The sequence below is a fragment of the Podarcis bocagei genome (assembly GCF_964188305.1).
Source record: "Podarcis bocagei genome assembly, chromosome: 16".
NCBI lineage: Eukaryota > Metazoa > Chordata > Lepidosauria > Squamata > Lacertidae > Podarcis > Podarcis bocagei.
Genome location: NC_138142.1, coordinates 29,992,088 through 30,010,284, shown reverse-complemented (window position 1 = coordinate 30,010,284; position 18,197 = coordinate 29,992,088). Strand labels below are relative to the sequence as shown.

Sequence of the window (18,197 nt, the reverse complement as noted above, 5' to 3'; positions counted from 1 at the left end):
TTGATTTTGACGTTCAGGAAGCCCATCAGCTTCTGCCAGAAATTCGAGATGAACTGGCGACCGCGGTCGGACAGTATAGACCGCGGCAGCCCGTGCACTTTGAACACGTGATCTATGAACAGTTTGGCTGTTTGTTCTGCCGTGGCCACCTTCGCACACGGTATGAAGTGTGCCATCTTGGTGAACAAGTCCACCACCACTAGTACAGCCGTCTTGCCTCTCGAGCTGGGTAGATCCGTGACAAAGTCCAGGGCCACCCTCTCCCACGGTTCAAACGGCGTTTGCAGCGGTTCGAGCAGTCCCGCCGGTGGTTTGTGCACCGGCTTGGCCCTCTGGCAGGTGTCGCACCTCGCGACGTAGTCCGCGACTTCCCCTCTCAGTCTGGGCCACCAAAAGTCCCTTGCGACTAATTCCACCGTTTTTTCCGTGCCAAAGTGCCCGGCCGTGGGTGCGTCGTGCAACTGCTGCAGTACCTTGGCGCGAAGTTCATCTCCAGGCATGTAGATGGCCCCTTTACGTAAGAGCAAGCCGTCCCGTATCTGGAACTCGTCGCTCTTCGCCGTGCCCTTGTGCACCTCGGCCATCTTCGCCTGCGCGAATGAGTCGTCCTGCAACGCCCGCCGCACCGCCTCCAGGTCTACTGTGGCTGAAGCGCACGCCCACGCTGTTGGCGCGAAGATGTGCATGGCTGCCGCTGGCGTCGCCTCTTCGAGGTATTGCGGTTTTCGGGACAGTGCATCCGCCATGATGTTGGTGTCGCCTGGGACGTACTCTATTCGGAAATCGAAGTCAGCAAAGAACTCCGCCCAACGTATCTGCCTCTGGTTCAGGAACTTCGCCGTGCGCCAGTGCTCCAGATTCTTGTGGTCCGTGCAGACCTGCACCGTGTGCTTGGCGCCGATCAGGAAGTGCCTCCATGCTTTGAATGCTGCATGAATGGCAAGCAACTCCCTGTCCCAGATGGTGTAGTTCTGCTCCGACTTGCTGAGCTTTCTGGAGTAGAACGCTCCCGGTCTCCAGACCCCCTGTGGGTCCCTCTGCAGCAGGACAGCTCCCACTGCTCTATCGGACGCGTCTGTCTCTACCCGCATCGGTCTGCTGGGGTCGATATGCAGCAGTTGCTCTTCCGACGCGAAGAGACGCTTGAGTGCCTGAAAGGACTGCTCTGCCTGCTCCGTCCAGATGAATTTCTTTTTCTTGGAGCTTAGCGTGTCCGTAATAGCCGCCGTCTGCATCGCGAACCCTTTGATAAACTTGCGATAGAAGTTGGCGAAGCCGACAAACCGCTGGACCTCCTTCCGGTTGCGCGGGCTCTTCCAATCCAACACCGCTCGCACCTTGGCGCTGTCCATGGCTAGCCCCTTGTCCGACAACTTGTAACCCAAGAAATCCACCTCCGTCGTGTCGAACTGGCACTTCTCCAGTTTGGCGTACAGCCTATGCTGCTGCAACCTCTCCAGCACCTCCCGAACGTCTTGGTCATGCGCTTGCTGCGACTCGGAGAATATCAGGATGTCATCCAGAAAGCAGACGCACTTCTTGTAGAGGAGTCCCGCCAACACATGATGCATGAAAGCTTGAAAACAGTGAGAACCGTTTTGCAATCCAAACGGCATCACTCTGTACTCGTAGGTGCCCAGAGGCGTGAACATGGCTGTCTTCCACTCATCGCCCTCCCTCATGCGGATGAGATTGTACGCCCCTCGCAGGTCCAACTTGGTAAACACGCGTCCCTTGCGCACCGTCGCCAGTAGGTCGTCAATCCTGGGCATGGGGAAATCAGAGGGCTTGGTCATCTTGTTCAAGAGGCGAAAATCCACCACCAGCCTCTTTTGGGGCGTGTCCTTCTTCTTCACAAAGAAAACAGGACTGCCCCCTACTGCCCTGGACTCCCGGATGAAACCGCGCTCCAAATTGTGATCTATGAACTGTTTGAGTTCCTGTAGTTCATCCTCAGACATGGAATACAGCCTCCCCTTCGGTAGCGTCGCCCCTGGTAGGAGGTCAATCTTGCAGTCATATTGCCTGTGCGGTGGTAACTTGTCTGCCTCCTTCTCGCAGAAGACCTCCAGAAAGTCTGCGTATTTGTGGGGGACTGCTTGCAACGTTCCCAACTGCAGTTGTGATTCCTCCTCCTCTCCCTCCTGTCCGGGCAGGATGCAGTGTTCTGCGCAGTAAGAGGAGCCGAAGATCAGCTGTCGCTGGTACCAAGCCAGTGTCGGACTGTGCCTGTCCAGCCAACTCATGCCCAACACAATTGGTGTGTCCGACAGTCGTGTGACGTTAAAACTGATGACTTCCCTGTGGTTGCCAAGGCGCATCACCATTGGCGGCGTTTGCTTCACCACCTGCCCCCCCAGCAACTCTCTGCCATCCACTGTGACGACTTGCAGGGGCAGAGTGGCCGGCAATAGCTGTATAGCGTGCTGCTCCACAAAATCCTGTGCTATAAAGTCTGCGTTGCTTCCAGAATCCACAGAAAGCGGGACTTCGATAGTGACGCCATCGGGCAGCTGGAGAGATGCTGTGAGTTGCACTACTGGTTTGGGTGGGAGGGGGTCTGTGGGTTGCAAGATCGCTGGGGACTGCTTCAGTGATGCGTCTGGCTGGGCCCCAGTGCCTCTGTCTCCAGCCAGACATCGTCGTTTCCCTGCTGGTGTTCGCTGTGTTGCGTGGCCGCTTTCACCGTTGCGGAGGCTGCAGTGTGCTTGGAGCTCCTCTGGGGACACTCTTTCGCCAAGTGTTGAGAGCTGTCGCATATATAACACTTCCTGGTCCCTCTAGGAGGTTTAGTCTTGACTGCCGCCGGTGCAGGGGCTCTGGTAGCTGACTGAGCCCTGGCTCCTCCCACCTCCATAGGTTCCACTCCCCCTCCTGGCGGAGGTGTAGATTGCGCACGCGTAGCGTCCCTGGGAACGAAAGAGAAACTTCTCGCTGCTTCGCGCCCTCCACGTCCTTCGTCTCTGCACCACGGACGTTCTTCCAGCCTCACCCCCACAGTCAGCGCCCTTTGGACCACCTCCTGCGTGCTCCGGGGCCTCTCCCCCCTCGCAATTTCGTCTTTAACAGCACTGCTTAATCCCTCCCAGAAGAGGTCTCTGACTGGGGGCGAATCCCGGTCCCATTCCAAGGCACTGACCAGTGCAAAAAAGCGGGCGTGATACTGGCGTACGCTCGCCCTTCCTTGTTTCAGTCCATGAATCTCCCGTCGGGCAAGATCCACGTCAATGGTAGATAAAAAGCACGCATCCATCGCTTTGATAAAGGCATCTGCATTCTGAAGCGCCGGATCTTTATCCCTCCACAAATTGCGTAGCCACGCTTTAGCATCCCCATGCAAATGGGATAGTATAAACCCCACTTTCTCTTCCTCATCCCTAAAGTCTTTCGCCAGCAGTTGCAGTGCGCACATTACGTCTGCTCGAAAATTGGGGTACTGTTGTAAATTCCCATCGAAGTGAGCCACAAGCCCTCCTGCTCTCCGTGCCAACCCAACCCCCTCCGGTCTGGGTCCTGGCTGCCCATGCTTAGCCAATGCTTCAAACCTGGCGTGGAGATCTCTGTAGGCGGCTGCCGCATCCTCCTCCCTTTTCTTGGATGCCTGTACCTCCGCGTTCAATTGGGTCACTGCCTGTTGCAGCGCTGAAATTTTCTCTGCTTCCGTCATCTCTGCCAACCGTTGTGAGCTCGCTCCCAAACACCAAGTTCCTCCTCTCGCTGCTTCTGCCTCCGCTGCGAGGTATCAGGTGTCCGAAGCTTAAAAGAGACGGGTCTTACTGTCAGGGCTGCCACTCAGTCCCAGCTCACATAGGACCACGTTAGCCAGCGTTCAGGTTAAAAGAGTCTTTATTGGATTACAGCTTCCATTTCCAAACTGCAATATGCAGCCCTACTTCTTCTAGGTCAGACCGGCGAAGACCCGTCTGAGTCTCCGCCTCTAGCACACCAGCTTAATACCCTAGCCTTGCTCCACCTCCTGCGCCTTTCCCTCCGTCTCTGGGTCCTTCTGCCCCCCGGGGTCTCCTTTTTCCTACTCTCTTCTGACGCGGACCCCCCTGACCCTTCCGCCTCCTTGCGGCGGGCTTTGGGACCTGGTTCACTCTCTGGGCTGCTTACTGCGCCAGCTTCCGCTACATTTGAACTTGGCGCGCGCGCCCAACTCTCAACCTTCCTCTTGATCGTTTCGTCGCTCCCCGAGGTGGGCGTAACTACTCCTGACTCATGCCCTCCCTCCTTCTGAAAGCCTCCGGAACCCGATATCTGCTCCCCTTTCTCCCCGCTGTTCCCGTCTGGGTACGTGGGTCCCGATCTCCAACTGCTGCTCTCTGATTCCTCTCTGGACCCTTCTTCCTGGGGTGTCCCCCTGCTTTCCCCCCTTGCTCTGACTGCTGGCGCTCCCTTCTGGGAATCCTCGGACTCACTGGATAAGCTCGGCGATCTCGGTTCGTCATCCCCACTCATCTTTCCTTCGTATTCCTCCCCCTCGCTCTCTGTCTCCTCCCTTCTCTGCGTCTCTGCTTCTGAACCCCTGACAGTATTTATCATGAGCTTCTCTCCCAAAAGCCATTCCCCTCAGCTTGAATGTTGGATCTAGTTGGGGGAAAGAAAGTCTGTATGCACTGACACAGCTGTTTAGAGCTGACAGCTAGCGCTGGGGTTTGGCTTGGATTAAAGCCCCATCTCAGCGCTATACATGCATTACTTATTTTACTCATTCATTGCATTTATAATCTCATTTTCTTCAAGGGGGTGTACGTGGTTCTCCCCGTCATTTAATCCTCACAACAGCCCGGTGTGGCAGGTTAGGTACACAGTCATGGCTTTCCCACCCACATCCCGAGAATCCTGGGAACTGTAGGTGGTGGTTTTTTTAAGGGTGCTGAGGGTTGTTAGGAGACCCCTGTTTCTCCTCACAGAGCCACAATTCTCTGAATTCCAAGTGAAGAGGGGTTGACTGTCGAGCCATGCTGGGAACTGAACCTCCCCATAGCTCGTATCCCTCTTAACAAACTACAGTTCCCAGGATTCTTTGCGGGAAGCCGTGTGTGCTTAAAGTGGTATGGTGCTGCTTTAAATGTGTAGTGCAGATGAGGGATAAACCGGAGATGGGGAAGTCGTTGCTCTCCAGATGTTCCTGGACTAAGGTTCCCATTTCCCCTGACCATTGGGCATGCTGGCCAAGGCTGATGAGAGCTGGAGCCCAGCAATGCCTGGAAAGTCACAGGTTCCCCATCCTTGCTTCAGACCATATTCTGGGGGTCCCAGCACCATCTCCCCATTGCGGGATTAAAGCCTGGCACCAAAGAGAAATTGAATTAACTTGGGAGAGAAGCCTGTCATTTTCATTTTAGGAATGGGGTGGCTTTCATTAATAGCTCATTTTTTATTTAGCAAGGTTTCTGTAATATGATAAAAACAGTAGGCGTAATGCAGTTCTCAAAATACAGATAAAATCAACAGGTGTGAGAGCAAATAAACTAACAGTGATAAAATTGCATGTCTTGGCAGGCTGTGCTACACAACAAAAACAATTTTAGCCGGTGCTGAAAGCAGTGCAATGCAGGTGCCTGACTAACATTAGTATTATTTGCTATTGATGAGGCGATTATCACTGAAAGAATCGAAGCACTTGGATTTGTTAGTGTGAGCTCACACCTCCAGAGTTGGTGAGAATCGATGTATAGGGCATTGTATTTTATTATTATTTTTTGTATGTAACTTACCTGTTTGTTAGTTTTCCCCTGTTTTGTGTTTGTAATGCTTGCCCTTGAAAATAATAAAAAATTCTACACACACACACACACACAGAGAGAGAGAGAGAGAGAGAGAAGAATTTATCAACTGCAGCCTGGCTTGTTTCAAAAACACACAATAGCCAAGTGTTTCTGGCTTCTGTAGGGGGGTGTCTCTTGATTCTCTTGATCTCTCCACCTGAGAGTCCTGTTTTAATTGCTGTTTCTGTGGGATTGATTCATTGTGTATTTTAATCATGGATGCTTTTCATGTTTTAATGGGGGTGCGTTCACATTTTCATGTCTGCACACCTGTTTTTTATGCTCTGAAAACCACTTTGAATCCTGTTTTCGCATTGAGTGGTGTATAAATAAAAAACGACAACAATTGGTAGGATTTACTAACAATTTATTTAATACTAATATAGGTGTATCTTTTGTCTCCCTCCAGACCCTCCCGCAAGCAGCACTCCTGTCGTGGAGATAATTGAGCAGCCCAAGCAGCGCGGCATGCGCTTCCGCTATCAGTGTGAAGGGCGGTTGGCTGGCTCCATTCCCGGGGAACGCAGCACAGACACCACCAAGACCCACCCCACCATCAAGGTCAGCCCCACAGCACTTGGGAGTGGGGTGGGAGGTTCTTCTAGAAATAGGTGTTACTTAGAAGTCTTTGGGGGGTTGAGGGATTGAAGCACGGTTTTTATGTGTGGCCATGGGAGTGTGAATTTCAGAATAAAAGGCATCGTTTTAAGGATACAGTCATACCTAGGATTACAGACGCTTCAGATTGCGTTTTTTTCGGGTTACGGACCCGCCAAAATCCGAAAGTACCAGAATGGGTTACTTCTGGGTTTCTGCGGTCGCGCAAGCGCAGAAGCACTAAATCGCAACCCGCGCATGCGCAGACGCGCTGCTGCAGGTTGCAAACACTGCGGGTTGCAAACATGCATCCCACACAGATCACGTTCGCAACCCGAGCATCCACTGTACTTTAATTGCCCTTTGCGGAGGTGAAGCCCCTGACGCCGACTGGTGTGCTGGCATGGAATGATCATAAACATTCCAGGCTCTTGGTGAAGAAAGAGGTCATGTGTCATTCTGCGGGAGGGTAGGACTCATACCAACGGCTTGCAAGTTTCAAGAATGGAGATTCCAACTAACCATCAGGAAGAACTTTCTGACAGTAAGATATGTATGGACAATGGAATGGACTCCCTCTGGGAGTTGTGGACTCTCCTTCATTGGAGGTTTTTGAGTGGAGGTTGGATTGCCATCTGTCACATATGATCTAGTTCAGATTCCTGCATTACAGGGGGCTGGACTGGATGACCCTCAGGGGTCCTTTCCAACTCTACAATTCTGTGGTTCTATGACACTTGGGGGTTTCAGGCAGCCCTGCCTGGAGATGCCAGTGGGGATTGAATCATGCAAGGCAGTCGCTGTACCTGCCACTGAGCTACATATCCCCATTTCTGCAGTGCAGGGAAGGCCGTACGACCCTACTCTGCAAGGTTACTGTGAACACTGGACTTAAGAGATGCTGAAGTAGCAGCAGCTCTCCAGGGTTTCAGGGGCGCAAGGTGTCTCTCCCAGTCCTTCCTGGAGATGCCATTGGGGATGGAGCCAAGGGCCTCCCACATGCCAAGCAGATGCTCCGCCTCTGAGCTGCAGCCTTTGCCACACATCAGCTCCCCGCCTTTTGCTTTCAGATCCACAACTATACAGGCCCAGGCAAGGTCCGCATTTCGCTGGTCACCAAGGAGGTCCCCTACCGGCCCCACCCGCACGACTTGGTGGGGAAAGACTGCAAAGAAGGCTATTATGAAGCAGAGCTGTCTCCAGAGCGCTCCATCCACAGGTGAGCGGATGTGGGAAGGGGAGAGAGCTGGGTATCTGCCCCCCCCCCCCCGTCTTTTTCTCTGGCCATTTGGGAGGATGATTTGGGGGTGGGTGCTTATTTATTTGCATCAACCGCTAGCCATTGCTGTCTGCAAACAAAAGTGCAAACATAAGCACAACTTGAGGGATGAAGCTGCCAAACTAAATGAACAACTGCAGTGTCTCAGAGAGCGTATCTTTGCCCAGCCCTACGCAAAGATGCCTTTGGGGTTGAACCTGGGGCCTTCTGTGTGCAAAGCAGGTGTGCTCACTGCTGAGCTACTGCCCTTCCGCGACCACTGCAGCTGCAAAGTCCAAAATAAAAAACTACGCAGGTTAAAACCCAAGAGGAGGTAGTTGTGGGCCATGTTTTGACGGCGGCTGCTTGAAGCTCTGCAGGTTTCACTGTCGGCCATTTAACCTTGATCTGCGAGGAGAAAAGTTAGCGTGAAAAGCAGCTGGGCGGCCCAGTGCGAGTGGGGCGCTTGGCTCTTTACAGTGGTGCCTCGCAAGACGAAATTAATTCGTTCCGCAAGTTTTTTCTTCTTGCGAGTTTTTCGTCTTGCGATGCACGGTTTCCCATAGGAATGCATTGAAAATCAATTAATGCGTTCCTATGGAAACCGCCTTCAGACCAGGTCCGGGGACAGTCTGTCCCCCGACCTCTTCTGAAGGCTGGGGGGGGGGGACAAGGGCTTTTCTTCCCACCCCCAGCATTTTAAAAAACCCTGGGACAGCGGAGGACTTCTCCGCTGTCCGGGCGATCTTAAAATGCTGGCGGGCGGCATTTTAAAATCGCCCCGGGACAGCGGAGGACTTCTCCGCTGTCCGGGGCGATTTAAAAGCCCCTGGGAAGGCAGGCAGGGGGGACAAAGACTTTTGCCCCCCGCCCGCCTTCAGAAGAGGTCCTGGACCTCTTCTGAAGGCAGGGGGGGGGGCGAAAGTCTTTGCTCCCCCCCGCCTGCCTTCAAAAGCCGTCCGCGATAGCGGGAAGCTCTTCCCTGCTATCCCGGACTGCTTTTAAAATGCTGGCGGTGGGGAGCAAAGCCTTTCGGCCTCCGCCGGCCTTCCTGGACCTCTTCTGAAGGCCGGAGGGGGGGAAAGGCTTTGCTCCCCACCACCAGCATTTAAAAGAGGTCCCCGGAGATTTCCCTATGGGCTTTCGTCTTGCGAAGCAAGCCCATAGGGAAATTCGTCTTGCGAAGCGCCTCCAAAACAGAAAACCCTTTCGTCTTGCGGGTTTTCCGTCTTGCGAGGCATTCGTCTTGCGGGGTACCACTGTACACGGGAGTCTGTACAAAGAATAAAGCAAGCTTAGATGGGCCAATGTTAAGAGCATCACCATCTCCACGTGAAGGTGGATGATTTGGGGATCTTCCTCGCCGGTGTTTGGGGAAGCAGCCGTGCTTCTCACCCGATGCCTTTCACCTCCTTGTGCCTCCCTCTCCCCCTCCCTCCAAGCTGCACACTGACCTCTGCCTGCTCCATGTGCTCCTTCCCAGCTTCCAGAACTTGGGAATCCAATGCGTGCGGAAACGAGACCTGGACAAGGCCGTGGCCAAGCGGATCGAAACCAACAACAACCCGTTCAATGGTGAGGAGCGCTGTCGGCCGTGACAGTGGTCAAGGGCTTTGTGGGGGGGGCAGGGGTCTGTTGTTGGAACGTGAGAAGCTGTCTTGGACTAGCTCAGACTATTACTCCCATCTAGCTGTGCATGTGATGACCAGCAATGCTGCTTTGGAGTCTCCAGCAGAGAAGGGCCTTTTTTGCAACCTGCTGTCTCAGAGATGCTGCAGTGCCAAGCCTGGGGATGAAATGCGCCCCCCCCCCCAGGCCTCCTTGTTTGGCTCTTGGGGCTCTCCCTAGACCATGCCCCTCACTCACCCTGATTCACACTGTTCTAGACCAGCTAGAACTTTGATAATGCCTCTTGCCAGGATGGAGAGGGGTGTGCAGGTGTGCCTAGAAACTAGCCTTCTGTAGAAATCTAAAATTCACACCTGATGTTCTGCCCACTCTTTTGCTTCTGGCCCTGACAGTCCCTGGCATGTGGCCCCCAGAAGATTGCCCAGGAGGGAATCTGGCCCTCCGGCTGAAAAGGGTTTCCTATCCCTGTAAAAGCAGCAGCTAAGCCCAACCATCGTCAGACATACCAGGGTGCCCTCCAGGCTCAGATTTGCATTCATTGCTCTGTCTGCTACTGGCATGCGGTCCCTGAAATGTTGTGCAGGAGGGAATCTGCACCTCAAGCTGAAAACAGTTGGCCCACCCCTGTGCTGCCTCATTCTCTTTAATTGTCATTTCCAGGGGTTGAACCATCTAGATGCAGGTGCACAATTTTTACTTCCCTTTTCCAGACTTAACTGTATATTTCTTGCTTTCTCTCTCCCTCCCCGCCTGCCCCTGATTCCAGTGTCCATGGAAGAGCTAAAAGGAGACTATGACCTGAACGCGGTTCGGCTCTGTTTCCAGGTGTGGATTCAGGATGCAGGCAGTGGGCGCTTGGTCCAGCTGCCCCTGGCAATCTCACAGCCCATCTATGACAATCGTGAGTGCTAACAGGGGGTGGCTCTGACGCACACCCCTACCTTTATTAGAGACGGAAGGACAGTGGAGCAGACCCAACACTGATCATTCATTGGTTTTTGATTTTCGCATCCTGCTCTATCTGAGGGTCCCAGAGCAACTTAACAGCAGCTTCTTCATCCAACAAGTAAATAATTCTATCCCTGAGGAAATGGAATGGATGCAGATCAGAGTTAGGTGCACTAACTACTTGATTGAAATTAATAGGGCTTCCGTTAAATCATGATTTGGAAACCCTGGAGAGCTGCTGCCAGTCAGTGCAGGCAGTTCTGAGCTTGATGGACCAATGGTCTGACCAGTAAAAGGCAGCTTCAGATGTCCCTTTTCAATTCGGTCCTTTGTTCAGAATCATGAGGACTGGGATATTTATTTTTCAACAAAGGTCCACAGTGGTGGAGCACCTGTTTTGCATGCAAAAGTTACCCAGTTCAATCCCTGGCATCTCCAGGTAGGCTGCCTGAAACCCTGGAGAGCCACTGCCAGTCAGTGTATTCCGTACTGAGCTAGATGGACCAATGGTCTCCATAACACAGCCTCTTGTATTCCCTCACTGCCACCGAGTCATTAAGACGGCCCCGGCGCCCTCTCTTTCTCCAGGTGCTCCCAACACAGCCGAGTTGAAGATCTGCCGTGTGAACCGCAATTCAGGGAGCTGCCTGGGTGGAGACGAGATCTTCCTCCTCTGTGACAAGGTCCAGAAAGGTAAGAGATGCCTCCCTTTTCAGTGCAGGGTTTTACTTCCATTGGCCACCTTGGGCTTTGGAAGAGATGTAGAGGTCAAGCCTTGGAAGAGGCTGCAAAGGACTTCTGGACAACAGCAGCAAGGGTTCAACTTTTCATGTGTGTTTTCCTTTCATGGTGTTGCTGTTGTTGTTTTGTTGTTGCTGTTGCTGTTCTTATTCTTAAGGCAGTTTTTAGTGTAGTGGGGAAAACTCAAAAAGCCCTTCCAGCCACATCTTTGCTCATAACAATGACTGAAACCATCTCTAAAGCCTCCTGTGTCTGCCAACCCTTTAAAAATCCTCCCTAACTTATGCATTTTTAAATGCAGGCTCACTATAGTCACCATGTGGCCAAACTGACCTCTTCGCTTCCAGCACTGTTTGCCCACTTCAGTCCTGGGCCTTTCTGTGAGGTTTGCCCTGATGTCACAGCATCTCGCCCAATGGCAGGCAACTTCAAGGAGTCAGCTGATATAGTCAAAATGTTAAAAAGTCTTCCACATTTTGTTTGGTGTGTGTATATGGATATTTTGGCCTGTTGCCTTCAAAAAGTGCTGTTGGCCATTTCTCAGTTTGGGAACAGGAGATGATTCCACATTTGTGGTGAAAGGAAATAAGACCAGGTGTTGGTATTTCCCATTTTGTTCTTTCCCCCACCCTTCACACTAGCAAGGGGTAGCAACAACCACCAAACCTGGATGGCTTTAAAAGAGGGTGAGACTCGGTTCACCCTCCCCTGTTGGAGGCAGAATGCTTCTGAGTACCAGTTGCCAGAAATCACAATTGGGGAGAGCACTGTTGCATTTGGGACTTGCTTCCAGGCTTCCTATTGGAGCACCAGGCCGGCCACTGTGAGAACAGGATGCTGGACTAGATGGGCCATTGGCCTGATCCAGTTTCAGGACTCTCCTTGTGTTCTTACGTTCTCAGTGAGTCTGAACCCCTCAATCCTCCCCCTCCCCTCGCTTCCTTTGCAGAGGACATCGAAGTCCGCTTCTTCAAGGACTCTTGGGAGGCAAAGGGCTCCTTCTCCCAAGCCGACGTCCATCGCCAAGTGGCCATTGTCTTCAAGACCCCGCCATACATGGACCAAACCCTTCGGGAGCCGGTGACAGTCCAGATGCAGCTGCGTCGCCCATCCGACAAGGAAGTCAGTGGGCCCATGGAGTTCCGTTATCTTCCTGATGAAGGTATGTCCTCTCTTGCATGCTCAGGTTCTAAGCTCTATGAGTTTAGGGTCAAGGCTTTCAGCTGTGAGCCAGCTCAGAAACTCAGATGTATGTTAGGTGCCAAAGGGCTCCCTGAACCAGGGTTCAGAGTGCCTAGTTTTCATTTTGGGGCCCAGTGGCTCAAAAGACATGCTTTTCAGTGTGAATTTTTGCTTCCTGAAATAAAGTTCTGCTTGCGCAGATGAAATACAACAGAGAGAATTTGAAAGGGTGTGTTGCTAGTGTGTGAAAGCAGGCAAGATCCAAGGATCCCCAGGGATGCGCCTCCAGGTGGTGGAGACGTCAGGTGCCTTCCTGGCACCCGGGCATCTTCACTTGCTCACAAGTGGCCAAAAGTCAGGTGCAAAATGCGCCCAGTGCCTGGCGAATTTCAAACGCCGCTGTGAGTGTGCAGGCGTGATTCCCTGACTCCAGCTCTCCGGTTACTCAGTCGTTGCCTATGATTGGAGAGTACATTATCAGCTCCCTTTCAAAGCAAATGTGTCCTTATTCTCCCCCCCCCCTTTCCTTTTGGACAGGTGACTTCAATCGTATTGACGAGAAACGCAAACGGACCCTTGGCACCTTCAAGAACTTTGTTCAGAAAACACCCTTTGCAGGTAGGGCTCGAGTTAGAGGGGTAGAAGAAAAGGGTGGTGTGGCTGGTTGAAGAACCTTCAAGGGGGTGAGACATTGGCGACTGGGCCCCATTTGGGACTGTTGGGGCAGAAGACAGGGAGACCAACAGGAAAACAGAGCCCATGGCAGGTGGAGCCTACTCCTTCTAGTTATGTCCCCATCCTCCTCCTCCAACCAAGTTCTACAAGAGCAGGGCTGTGGAGGAATATCCCAGCAGGCAGAGCCACCCTGTGAGTTGCTTGCAAGTAAAAAGGCAGGCAGATGGACTGGCTGAGGCTGAGGGGGCCGTGCCCTGCTCTTTTTAGTACACTGGCCTCCAGCAGAGAGGAGCACAGGAAGTGGTATACCTTGGAATCTCATGAGACCTGGGTTTGATGTTGCAGGGGAGATACTGCTTCCTCTATAGCTCAGTAAATAAGAGCTCACACTTTCCATACTGAGTCCAGGTTCAATCCCTGGCATCTCCGTTTAGGAGGATCAGGGAGCAGGTGATGGGGAAGGAGCCCCTCCCTCTGCCAGTCAGAACAGGCAATACTAAGCAGGACAGACAAAGAGTCTCCCTCACGGTGAGGGTTCTTCCGGTGTCCATACATGGGGGGGGGATTGAAGCCTTGCTGGACTCTTGGGAGGATTTTGCATATTCTGACCCCTTCCGTTCCCTCCCAACAGTCGGAGCTCCAGAACCTCGCTCCCAGCGCCGCATTGCTGTTCCCAAACATGGCCTGGCCCGGCCCAACATCAGCGGTGAGGAATGCCTAACCTTTCATTTCATGTAACCCTTCTGTTAAGTTAACAGCTTGCTTACGAGGAAAATTGGTCTGGCTGGGAATCTTGTCCCATGACGTCAATATGGACTAGCATCTTAGGAGTTGTATATGTTCTGTTCAAACTGTTGGTTGGCATTCAGCTCCTGTCCACCCTTCTGCCCGCTTAAAGGAGAAGGGAAAGGGGCTTTTTAAACCTGTGCTCATTGGCAGATGAGTGGAGATTAAATCCTGCTACCTAGGCTGCAAGATCCTGTTTTCTACTGGGAACAGGGCAGTGCACCCAAAGCAGGATTGAACCCTGTCCTCCAACCCAACAGCTGGCATCACCATTGGTGTCAGTGGGTGTGATGGGCCAAATTGGACCCCATTGGCAGGCCGAGATTGACTCGTGGTCTGAAGGCTCCCCACCCTTGCTCTAAGCTATTTATATTCTGTGCTTTCAAAAGAAAAACATGTAACACAATCTGGCAGTTCCCCCCATTGAATGATGATTGGAACTGTTGCTGGGGGAGGGGGCACAGAGCACCTGCCTTGCATGCAGAAGGTCCCAGGTTCAATCTCCAATGGCGTCTCCAGGTGGGCCTGGGAAAGACTCCCTGCCTAAAACCCTGGAGAACTGCTGCTGCCAGTCAGAGTGTAGACAGTACTGAGTGAGATGGGCCCCAGTGAATCTGGCTCAGCAGAAGGCAGCTTCCTATTGGCTTGCTTCTAGGATTTCACTAGGAAACATACACTTATAAAGTCCACAATCACAGCATTTAAAACTAGAAACTTGTTGGCAAGTTGTTGTTGTCTTTGAAAGAGAGAAAGAAAATGCCACATCTGAGTGGATGTTGCAGCACTGGCTCCCAGCAAAATTGGGAGCCACTCTTGGGAATGCACTTCTTCCCTCCCTTTCCCTTAACACAGTATTTCCCAAACTTGGGTCTCCATCTGTTATTGGACTACAACTCCCATCATCCCTAGCTGGGAAGACCAGTGGTCAGGGATGATGAGAATTGTAGTCTGGAAACTCAAGTTTGGGAAACTCTGCCTTAACACATGCTAGGTGTTTGCATTGGCGCCGAGGTTGCTTCTTAGTTTCCAAACCATGGCTGGTGGGCAGATCCTGCACCAGCTCTGAGATCCTCTGGCCGGTAAACCCTGCCAGGAAGGTCAGGGGGCCCTGGCGCTTCTCTCACTGATGCAAGAGTGCTGATGTGTCCTTTGGCATCATCTCCTCTCTCTGATCTTCCTTGCAGGTGTCCCAGGAATCATGGGAGCATCAGGGCAAACCCCACTGCCCACCTCCAAACCCCAGGCCATGGTGCACCCTTCTCCTGCCTACTTCACGGGGCCCAGCCATGCCCCACTTCCAGCGGCGGCGGCGGCTCCTCCGGTCGCAGCTGCGCAGTCCAGCTTCAGCACGGTGAACATGGAAGATCTGTCGGGCCTGGGCGTGAGCCATCGGGTCCAGCCCTCCGAGTCGGAGGCCGAGGCCAGCATTGCAGACGCCATCCTGCACCTCCACTTCGCAGAGGATGCTGGGGGCATGGAGCTCGGGGGGATCCTGGATGATGCCCCCTACGCCAGCCTGGAGGGTATTAACACAGCCGAGTTCTGCCAGCTCCTCACAGAAGGGGCCGCCCAGCAAGCACTCCAGGACAACCAAGGCACTCTGCTGACCTATCCAGAGTCAATCAGCCGCCTGGTGTCCCAGCGGAGAGCCCAAGGGGAGCCCAGTGGAGGGGGCGGCGGCGGCGGCTCAGGTGCCAGCTGCTACAATGGCCTTCCGGGGGCCCTTCCTGCTGAGGAAAGCTTTTCCTCCATGGTAGATCTTGACTTGAACTCTCTTCTGAACCAGCTGAACTCATAAGGGTGGAGTCACAGGACCACCAGCTTCTGTCCCTGGGTTCCAGATCCCGGGTGGCCCCTCTTTGTTTGCGTAGACTTTGCCAACTTAACTCTCCCCCTCTCTGGTGGTCCCCCCCCCCACTGGATGGACTATCCTTCAAGGATGTGTTTGGGTGGGGGCAACCTCTAGGTTCTTGGAACATGAGGTTTTTATAGGCCTGGACCATTGCTTTTAGGCAGAGGCGAGGTCTCTTTCCTCCCCGCCACCAGTGAAGTGGGCGTTGTACATTTGGTAACACGGCGGAGCCAGTTCTCGCTTCCCTACTGAAGGCTTGTTTTCCTTCCAGAACTATGGAGCTGTGTGTTTTTTTGACTGAAGGGGAAGAATCTCTCCTCCTTACCATGGTTGCCTTCTGAAAACTCGCCAGCCGGCACCTTCTCCTCATGCCAAACAAAACATTATTAAGGGGGAGCGGAAGCTCAGAAGCCTTAAAGAACTGTGCCAGCAAGCAAAAAAAATCAGCAGGTCAAACCTGTTTCTAACCTTTTTATGAAAAGCCACACAGTTCTAAATGCTACAGTAGCTGTACCAGGATATTTTAAAAGCAAAGCTACTTCTCTACTGTTTCCGGAGTGCCTTAAAGCATTGCCCAAGGTTCTTCTGGTGGGTGAGGCCTTCCTGGCGAAACCCTACATGCATCTCCAGGGCCGTGAGGGTTTGTCCCTTCTGCCCATGTTTGAAGAGGCGGGAAGAGTTGGGATCGTTTTTTGGTCCTTTGCTGTAGAAGGAATAGCTTAACTCTAGCAGGCTGTTGTGGGTAGACAGACATGGGACTTGTGGTGGCAAAACACAGGCTATTTTTCAACCTTGGTGTCCTTGGCCTTAACTGGGGATTTGTGTCAGTCTCTGTGGCACGCACACAGGACTTCTTCCTCTTAAGATAAGGGGTTTTTTTAAAGCCAGAAAGAGCAACAAGGCTGTGAGGGGTAAGCCAGCCTCGTGGATGAAAGGGATGCAGACCCAGTCATTCTGCTCTAGGCCTGCACCTTGCCTGCCAGTGGCGGGGGGTGGGGGGGATAAAACAATGGGAAATCGCATGAGGATGTGGGCGGCGAATTCTTTTTCCATACTGAAGCCAACTCTGAGCCTTTCCGCTCAGAAAATATGCCGTTACTATAAGGGGGTGCAATGGGACATTTGGTGCCTTTCTGTTGCAGGCTTTGTTTGGCCCTAGCCCTGCTCAGTTTCCTCTTAGGGTGAGGGCTTGAGACCCTCCATGTGAACCCAGTGCCTGCCAGCCCCCAAATCATGCCACCCCTCCAAAGAAAAGCAAGACAGTTCAGGCCACGTAGAGGGAAAACAAGGAAGCAGGATGATCTTCCCCTTCCTCAGTGGGAAGACAGACCAAAAGCCTCAGATGGCTGAACTCAGACACAAGGTCTAAAACGGAAGAGAGATCCAGTTATCCCAGGTTAGGATGCAGCCTGCTGCCAACAGGGTCTGGTGGGGAAAGCAGCTGCCAAGCCAGCAGGGGCAGCCAAGGTTATGTCCAGGGTGGGGGTGGGATTGCGCCTTGTTTTTTAAATACTATTTGCTGCATTTTTTAAGGGTGGGTGGGTGTGCCAAGATAGTTAACCACTTAAGTGCTGTTATTGGTCCACAGTTGTCTCACTCTTCTTTTTTTGTTATCCGATGTGGCAATTCTTGCTTTCTTCTTCCTATAGCAGGTTCCTAAAAATAAACTGAAGCCTCAGCCTGGCAGTTTTCTTTTTATCGTGGAATTGGGGTGTGGTTTCCGTAAGGACTTGTGGAAGGAAGATCTGGGAACTGTGGCCTTAATTTGCAGGCAATGTCACCTCAAACCAGTATTGGTATTCTCCCCACCCCACCCCAGTCACATAAAATCCAGAAGCCATGGGGACTATTAGGTTCTTAAGGGGGCAAATTGGGAACCTTCCCCCAGGAAGCTGTCATGTCCCGTCACTCCTGACCATTGACTATGTTGACTGGTGCCGATGGGAATTACAATCCAAAACATCTATCTGGTAGGCATCAGGCTGGGGTAGTGCATTATCATTTAGAAGCATGGATAAACCCTATTGTGCTGCTTTTTAAAACAAAAAACAGCTTAGTAATTCCTTATTTTTTCTCGCTTCCTGGGCTGTTGTATAACTGCACACCAAAAGAACACTGGAGCATAGGTGTGCACACCGTATAGGTGTGCCTGTTTTCTTTCAGGTTGTATAATTTATTGTGATGTTCTGATTTTTCATTTTGGCTTTGCTGGTGCGAAGTGTGTTACATTAAGCACCCAACCTCTTTGCATCTTGCTCAGCCAGCCTTCTTGGCTCCTAAGCTGCTCCCTCCCATTTCCCAGCTGATCATAATATTTTTGTTTAATGGAAAGAGGTTCTGGAACCAAAGCCATTTTCTTTTATTACTTTTGCCTGCACTCCCATAGAATCATGACACTTATGAACACTTACCGTATCTAGCTTTTCTTCCAAAACATTAAATAAGATATCCCTATCCACATGTACAATTTGCATGAACCAAGCAGGGAAGTAGAAGGTGCGGTTTATACATGCATCATGCTCTTTCCCTAAGCCCAGGCGTGGGACAACTTAGGGCTCTCTAGATATTGCTGGACCCCCAGTTCCCACTTTCCCTGGGCTTCTTTGGCCATGCTGTCTGGGGTTGATGGCAGCCATGTGCCCCTGAAACAACCTTACATTTGTATCTTGAAGGGGAGAAGCTTCACAAAAAAATCCCCAAACAAACTGCCCTCAGTTAGAAAGGCTACCTGAAATGGTAGTTGCATGCACAAGCT

General features: G+C 52.2%; 1 protein-coding gene across 1 annotated transcript in view; it reads left to right on the top strand.

Annotated features, from left to right (window-relative positions):
• Window positions 1-17,125, top strand: part of RELA (RELA proto-oncogene, NF-kB subunit) — a 39,020-nt gene extending 21,895 nt beyond the window's left edge. The window contains exons 3-11 of the mRNA XM_081174108.1: window positions 6,184-6,335; window positions 7,442-7,590; window positions 9,113-9,204; window positions 10,025-10,159; window positions 10,795-10,899; window positions 11,897-12,109; window positions 12,667-12,747; window positions 13,436-13,510; window positions 14,775-17,125. Coding sequence (XP_081030234.1) covers window positions 6,184-6,335; window positions 7,442-7,590; window positions 9,113-9,204; window positions 10,025-10,159; window positions 10,795-10,899; window positions 11,897-12,109; window positions 12,667-12,747; window positions 13,436-13,510; window positions 14,775-15,388 — 1,616 coding nt within the window. The 3' untranslated portion in view covers window positions 15,389-17,125. The remainder of the gene's footprint in view (window positions 1-6,183; window positions 6,336-7,441; window positions 7,591-9,112; window positions 9,205-10,024; window positions 10,160-10,794; window positions 10,900-11,896; window positions 12,110-12,666; window positions 12,748-13,435; window positions 13,511-14,774) is intronic.
• The last annotated feature ends 1,072 nt before the right edge of the window (window positions 17,126-18,197 follow it).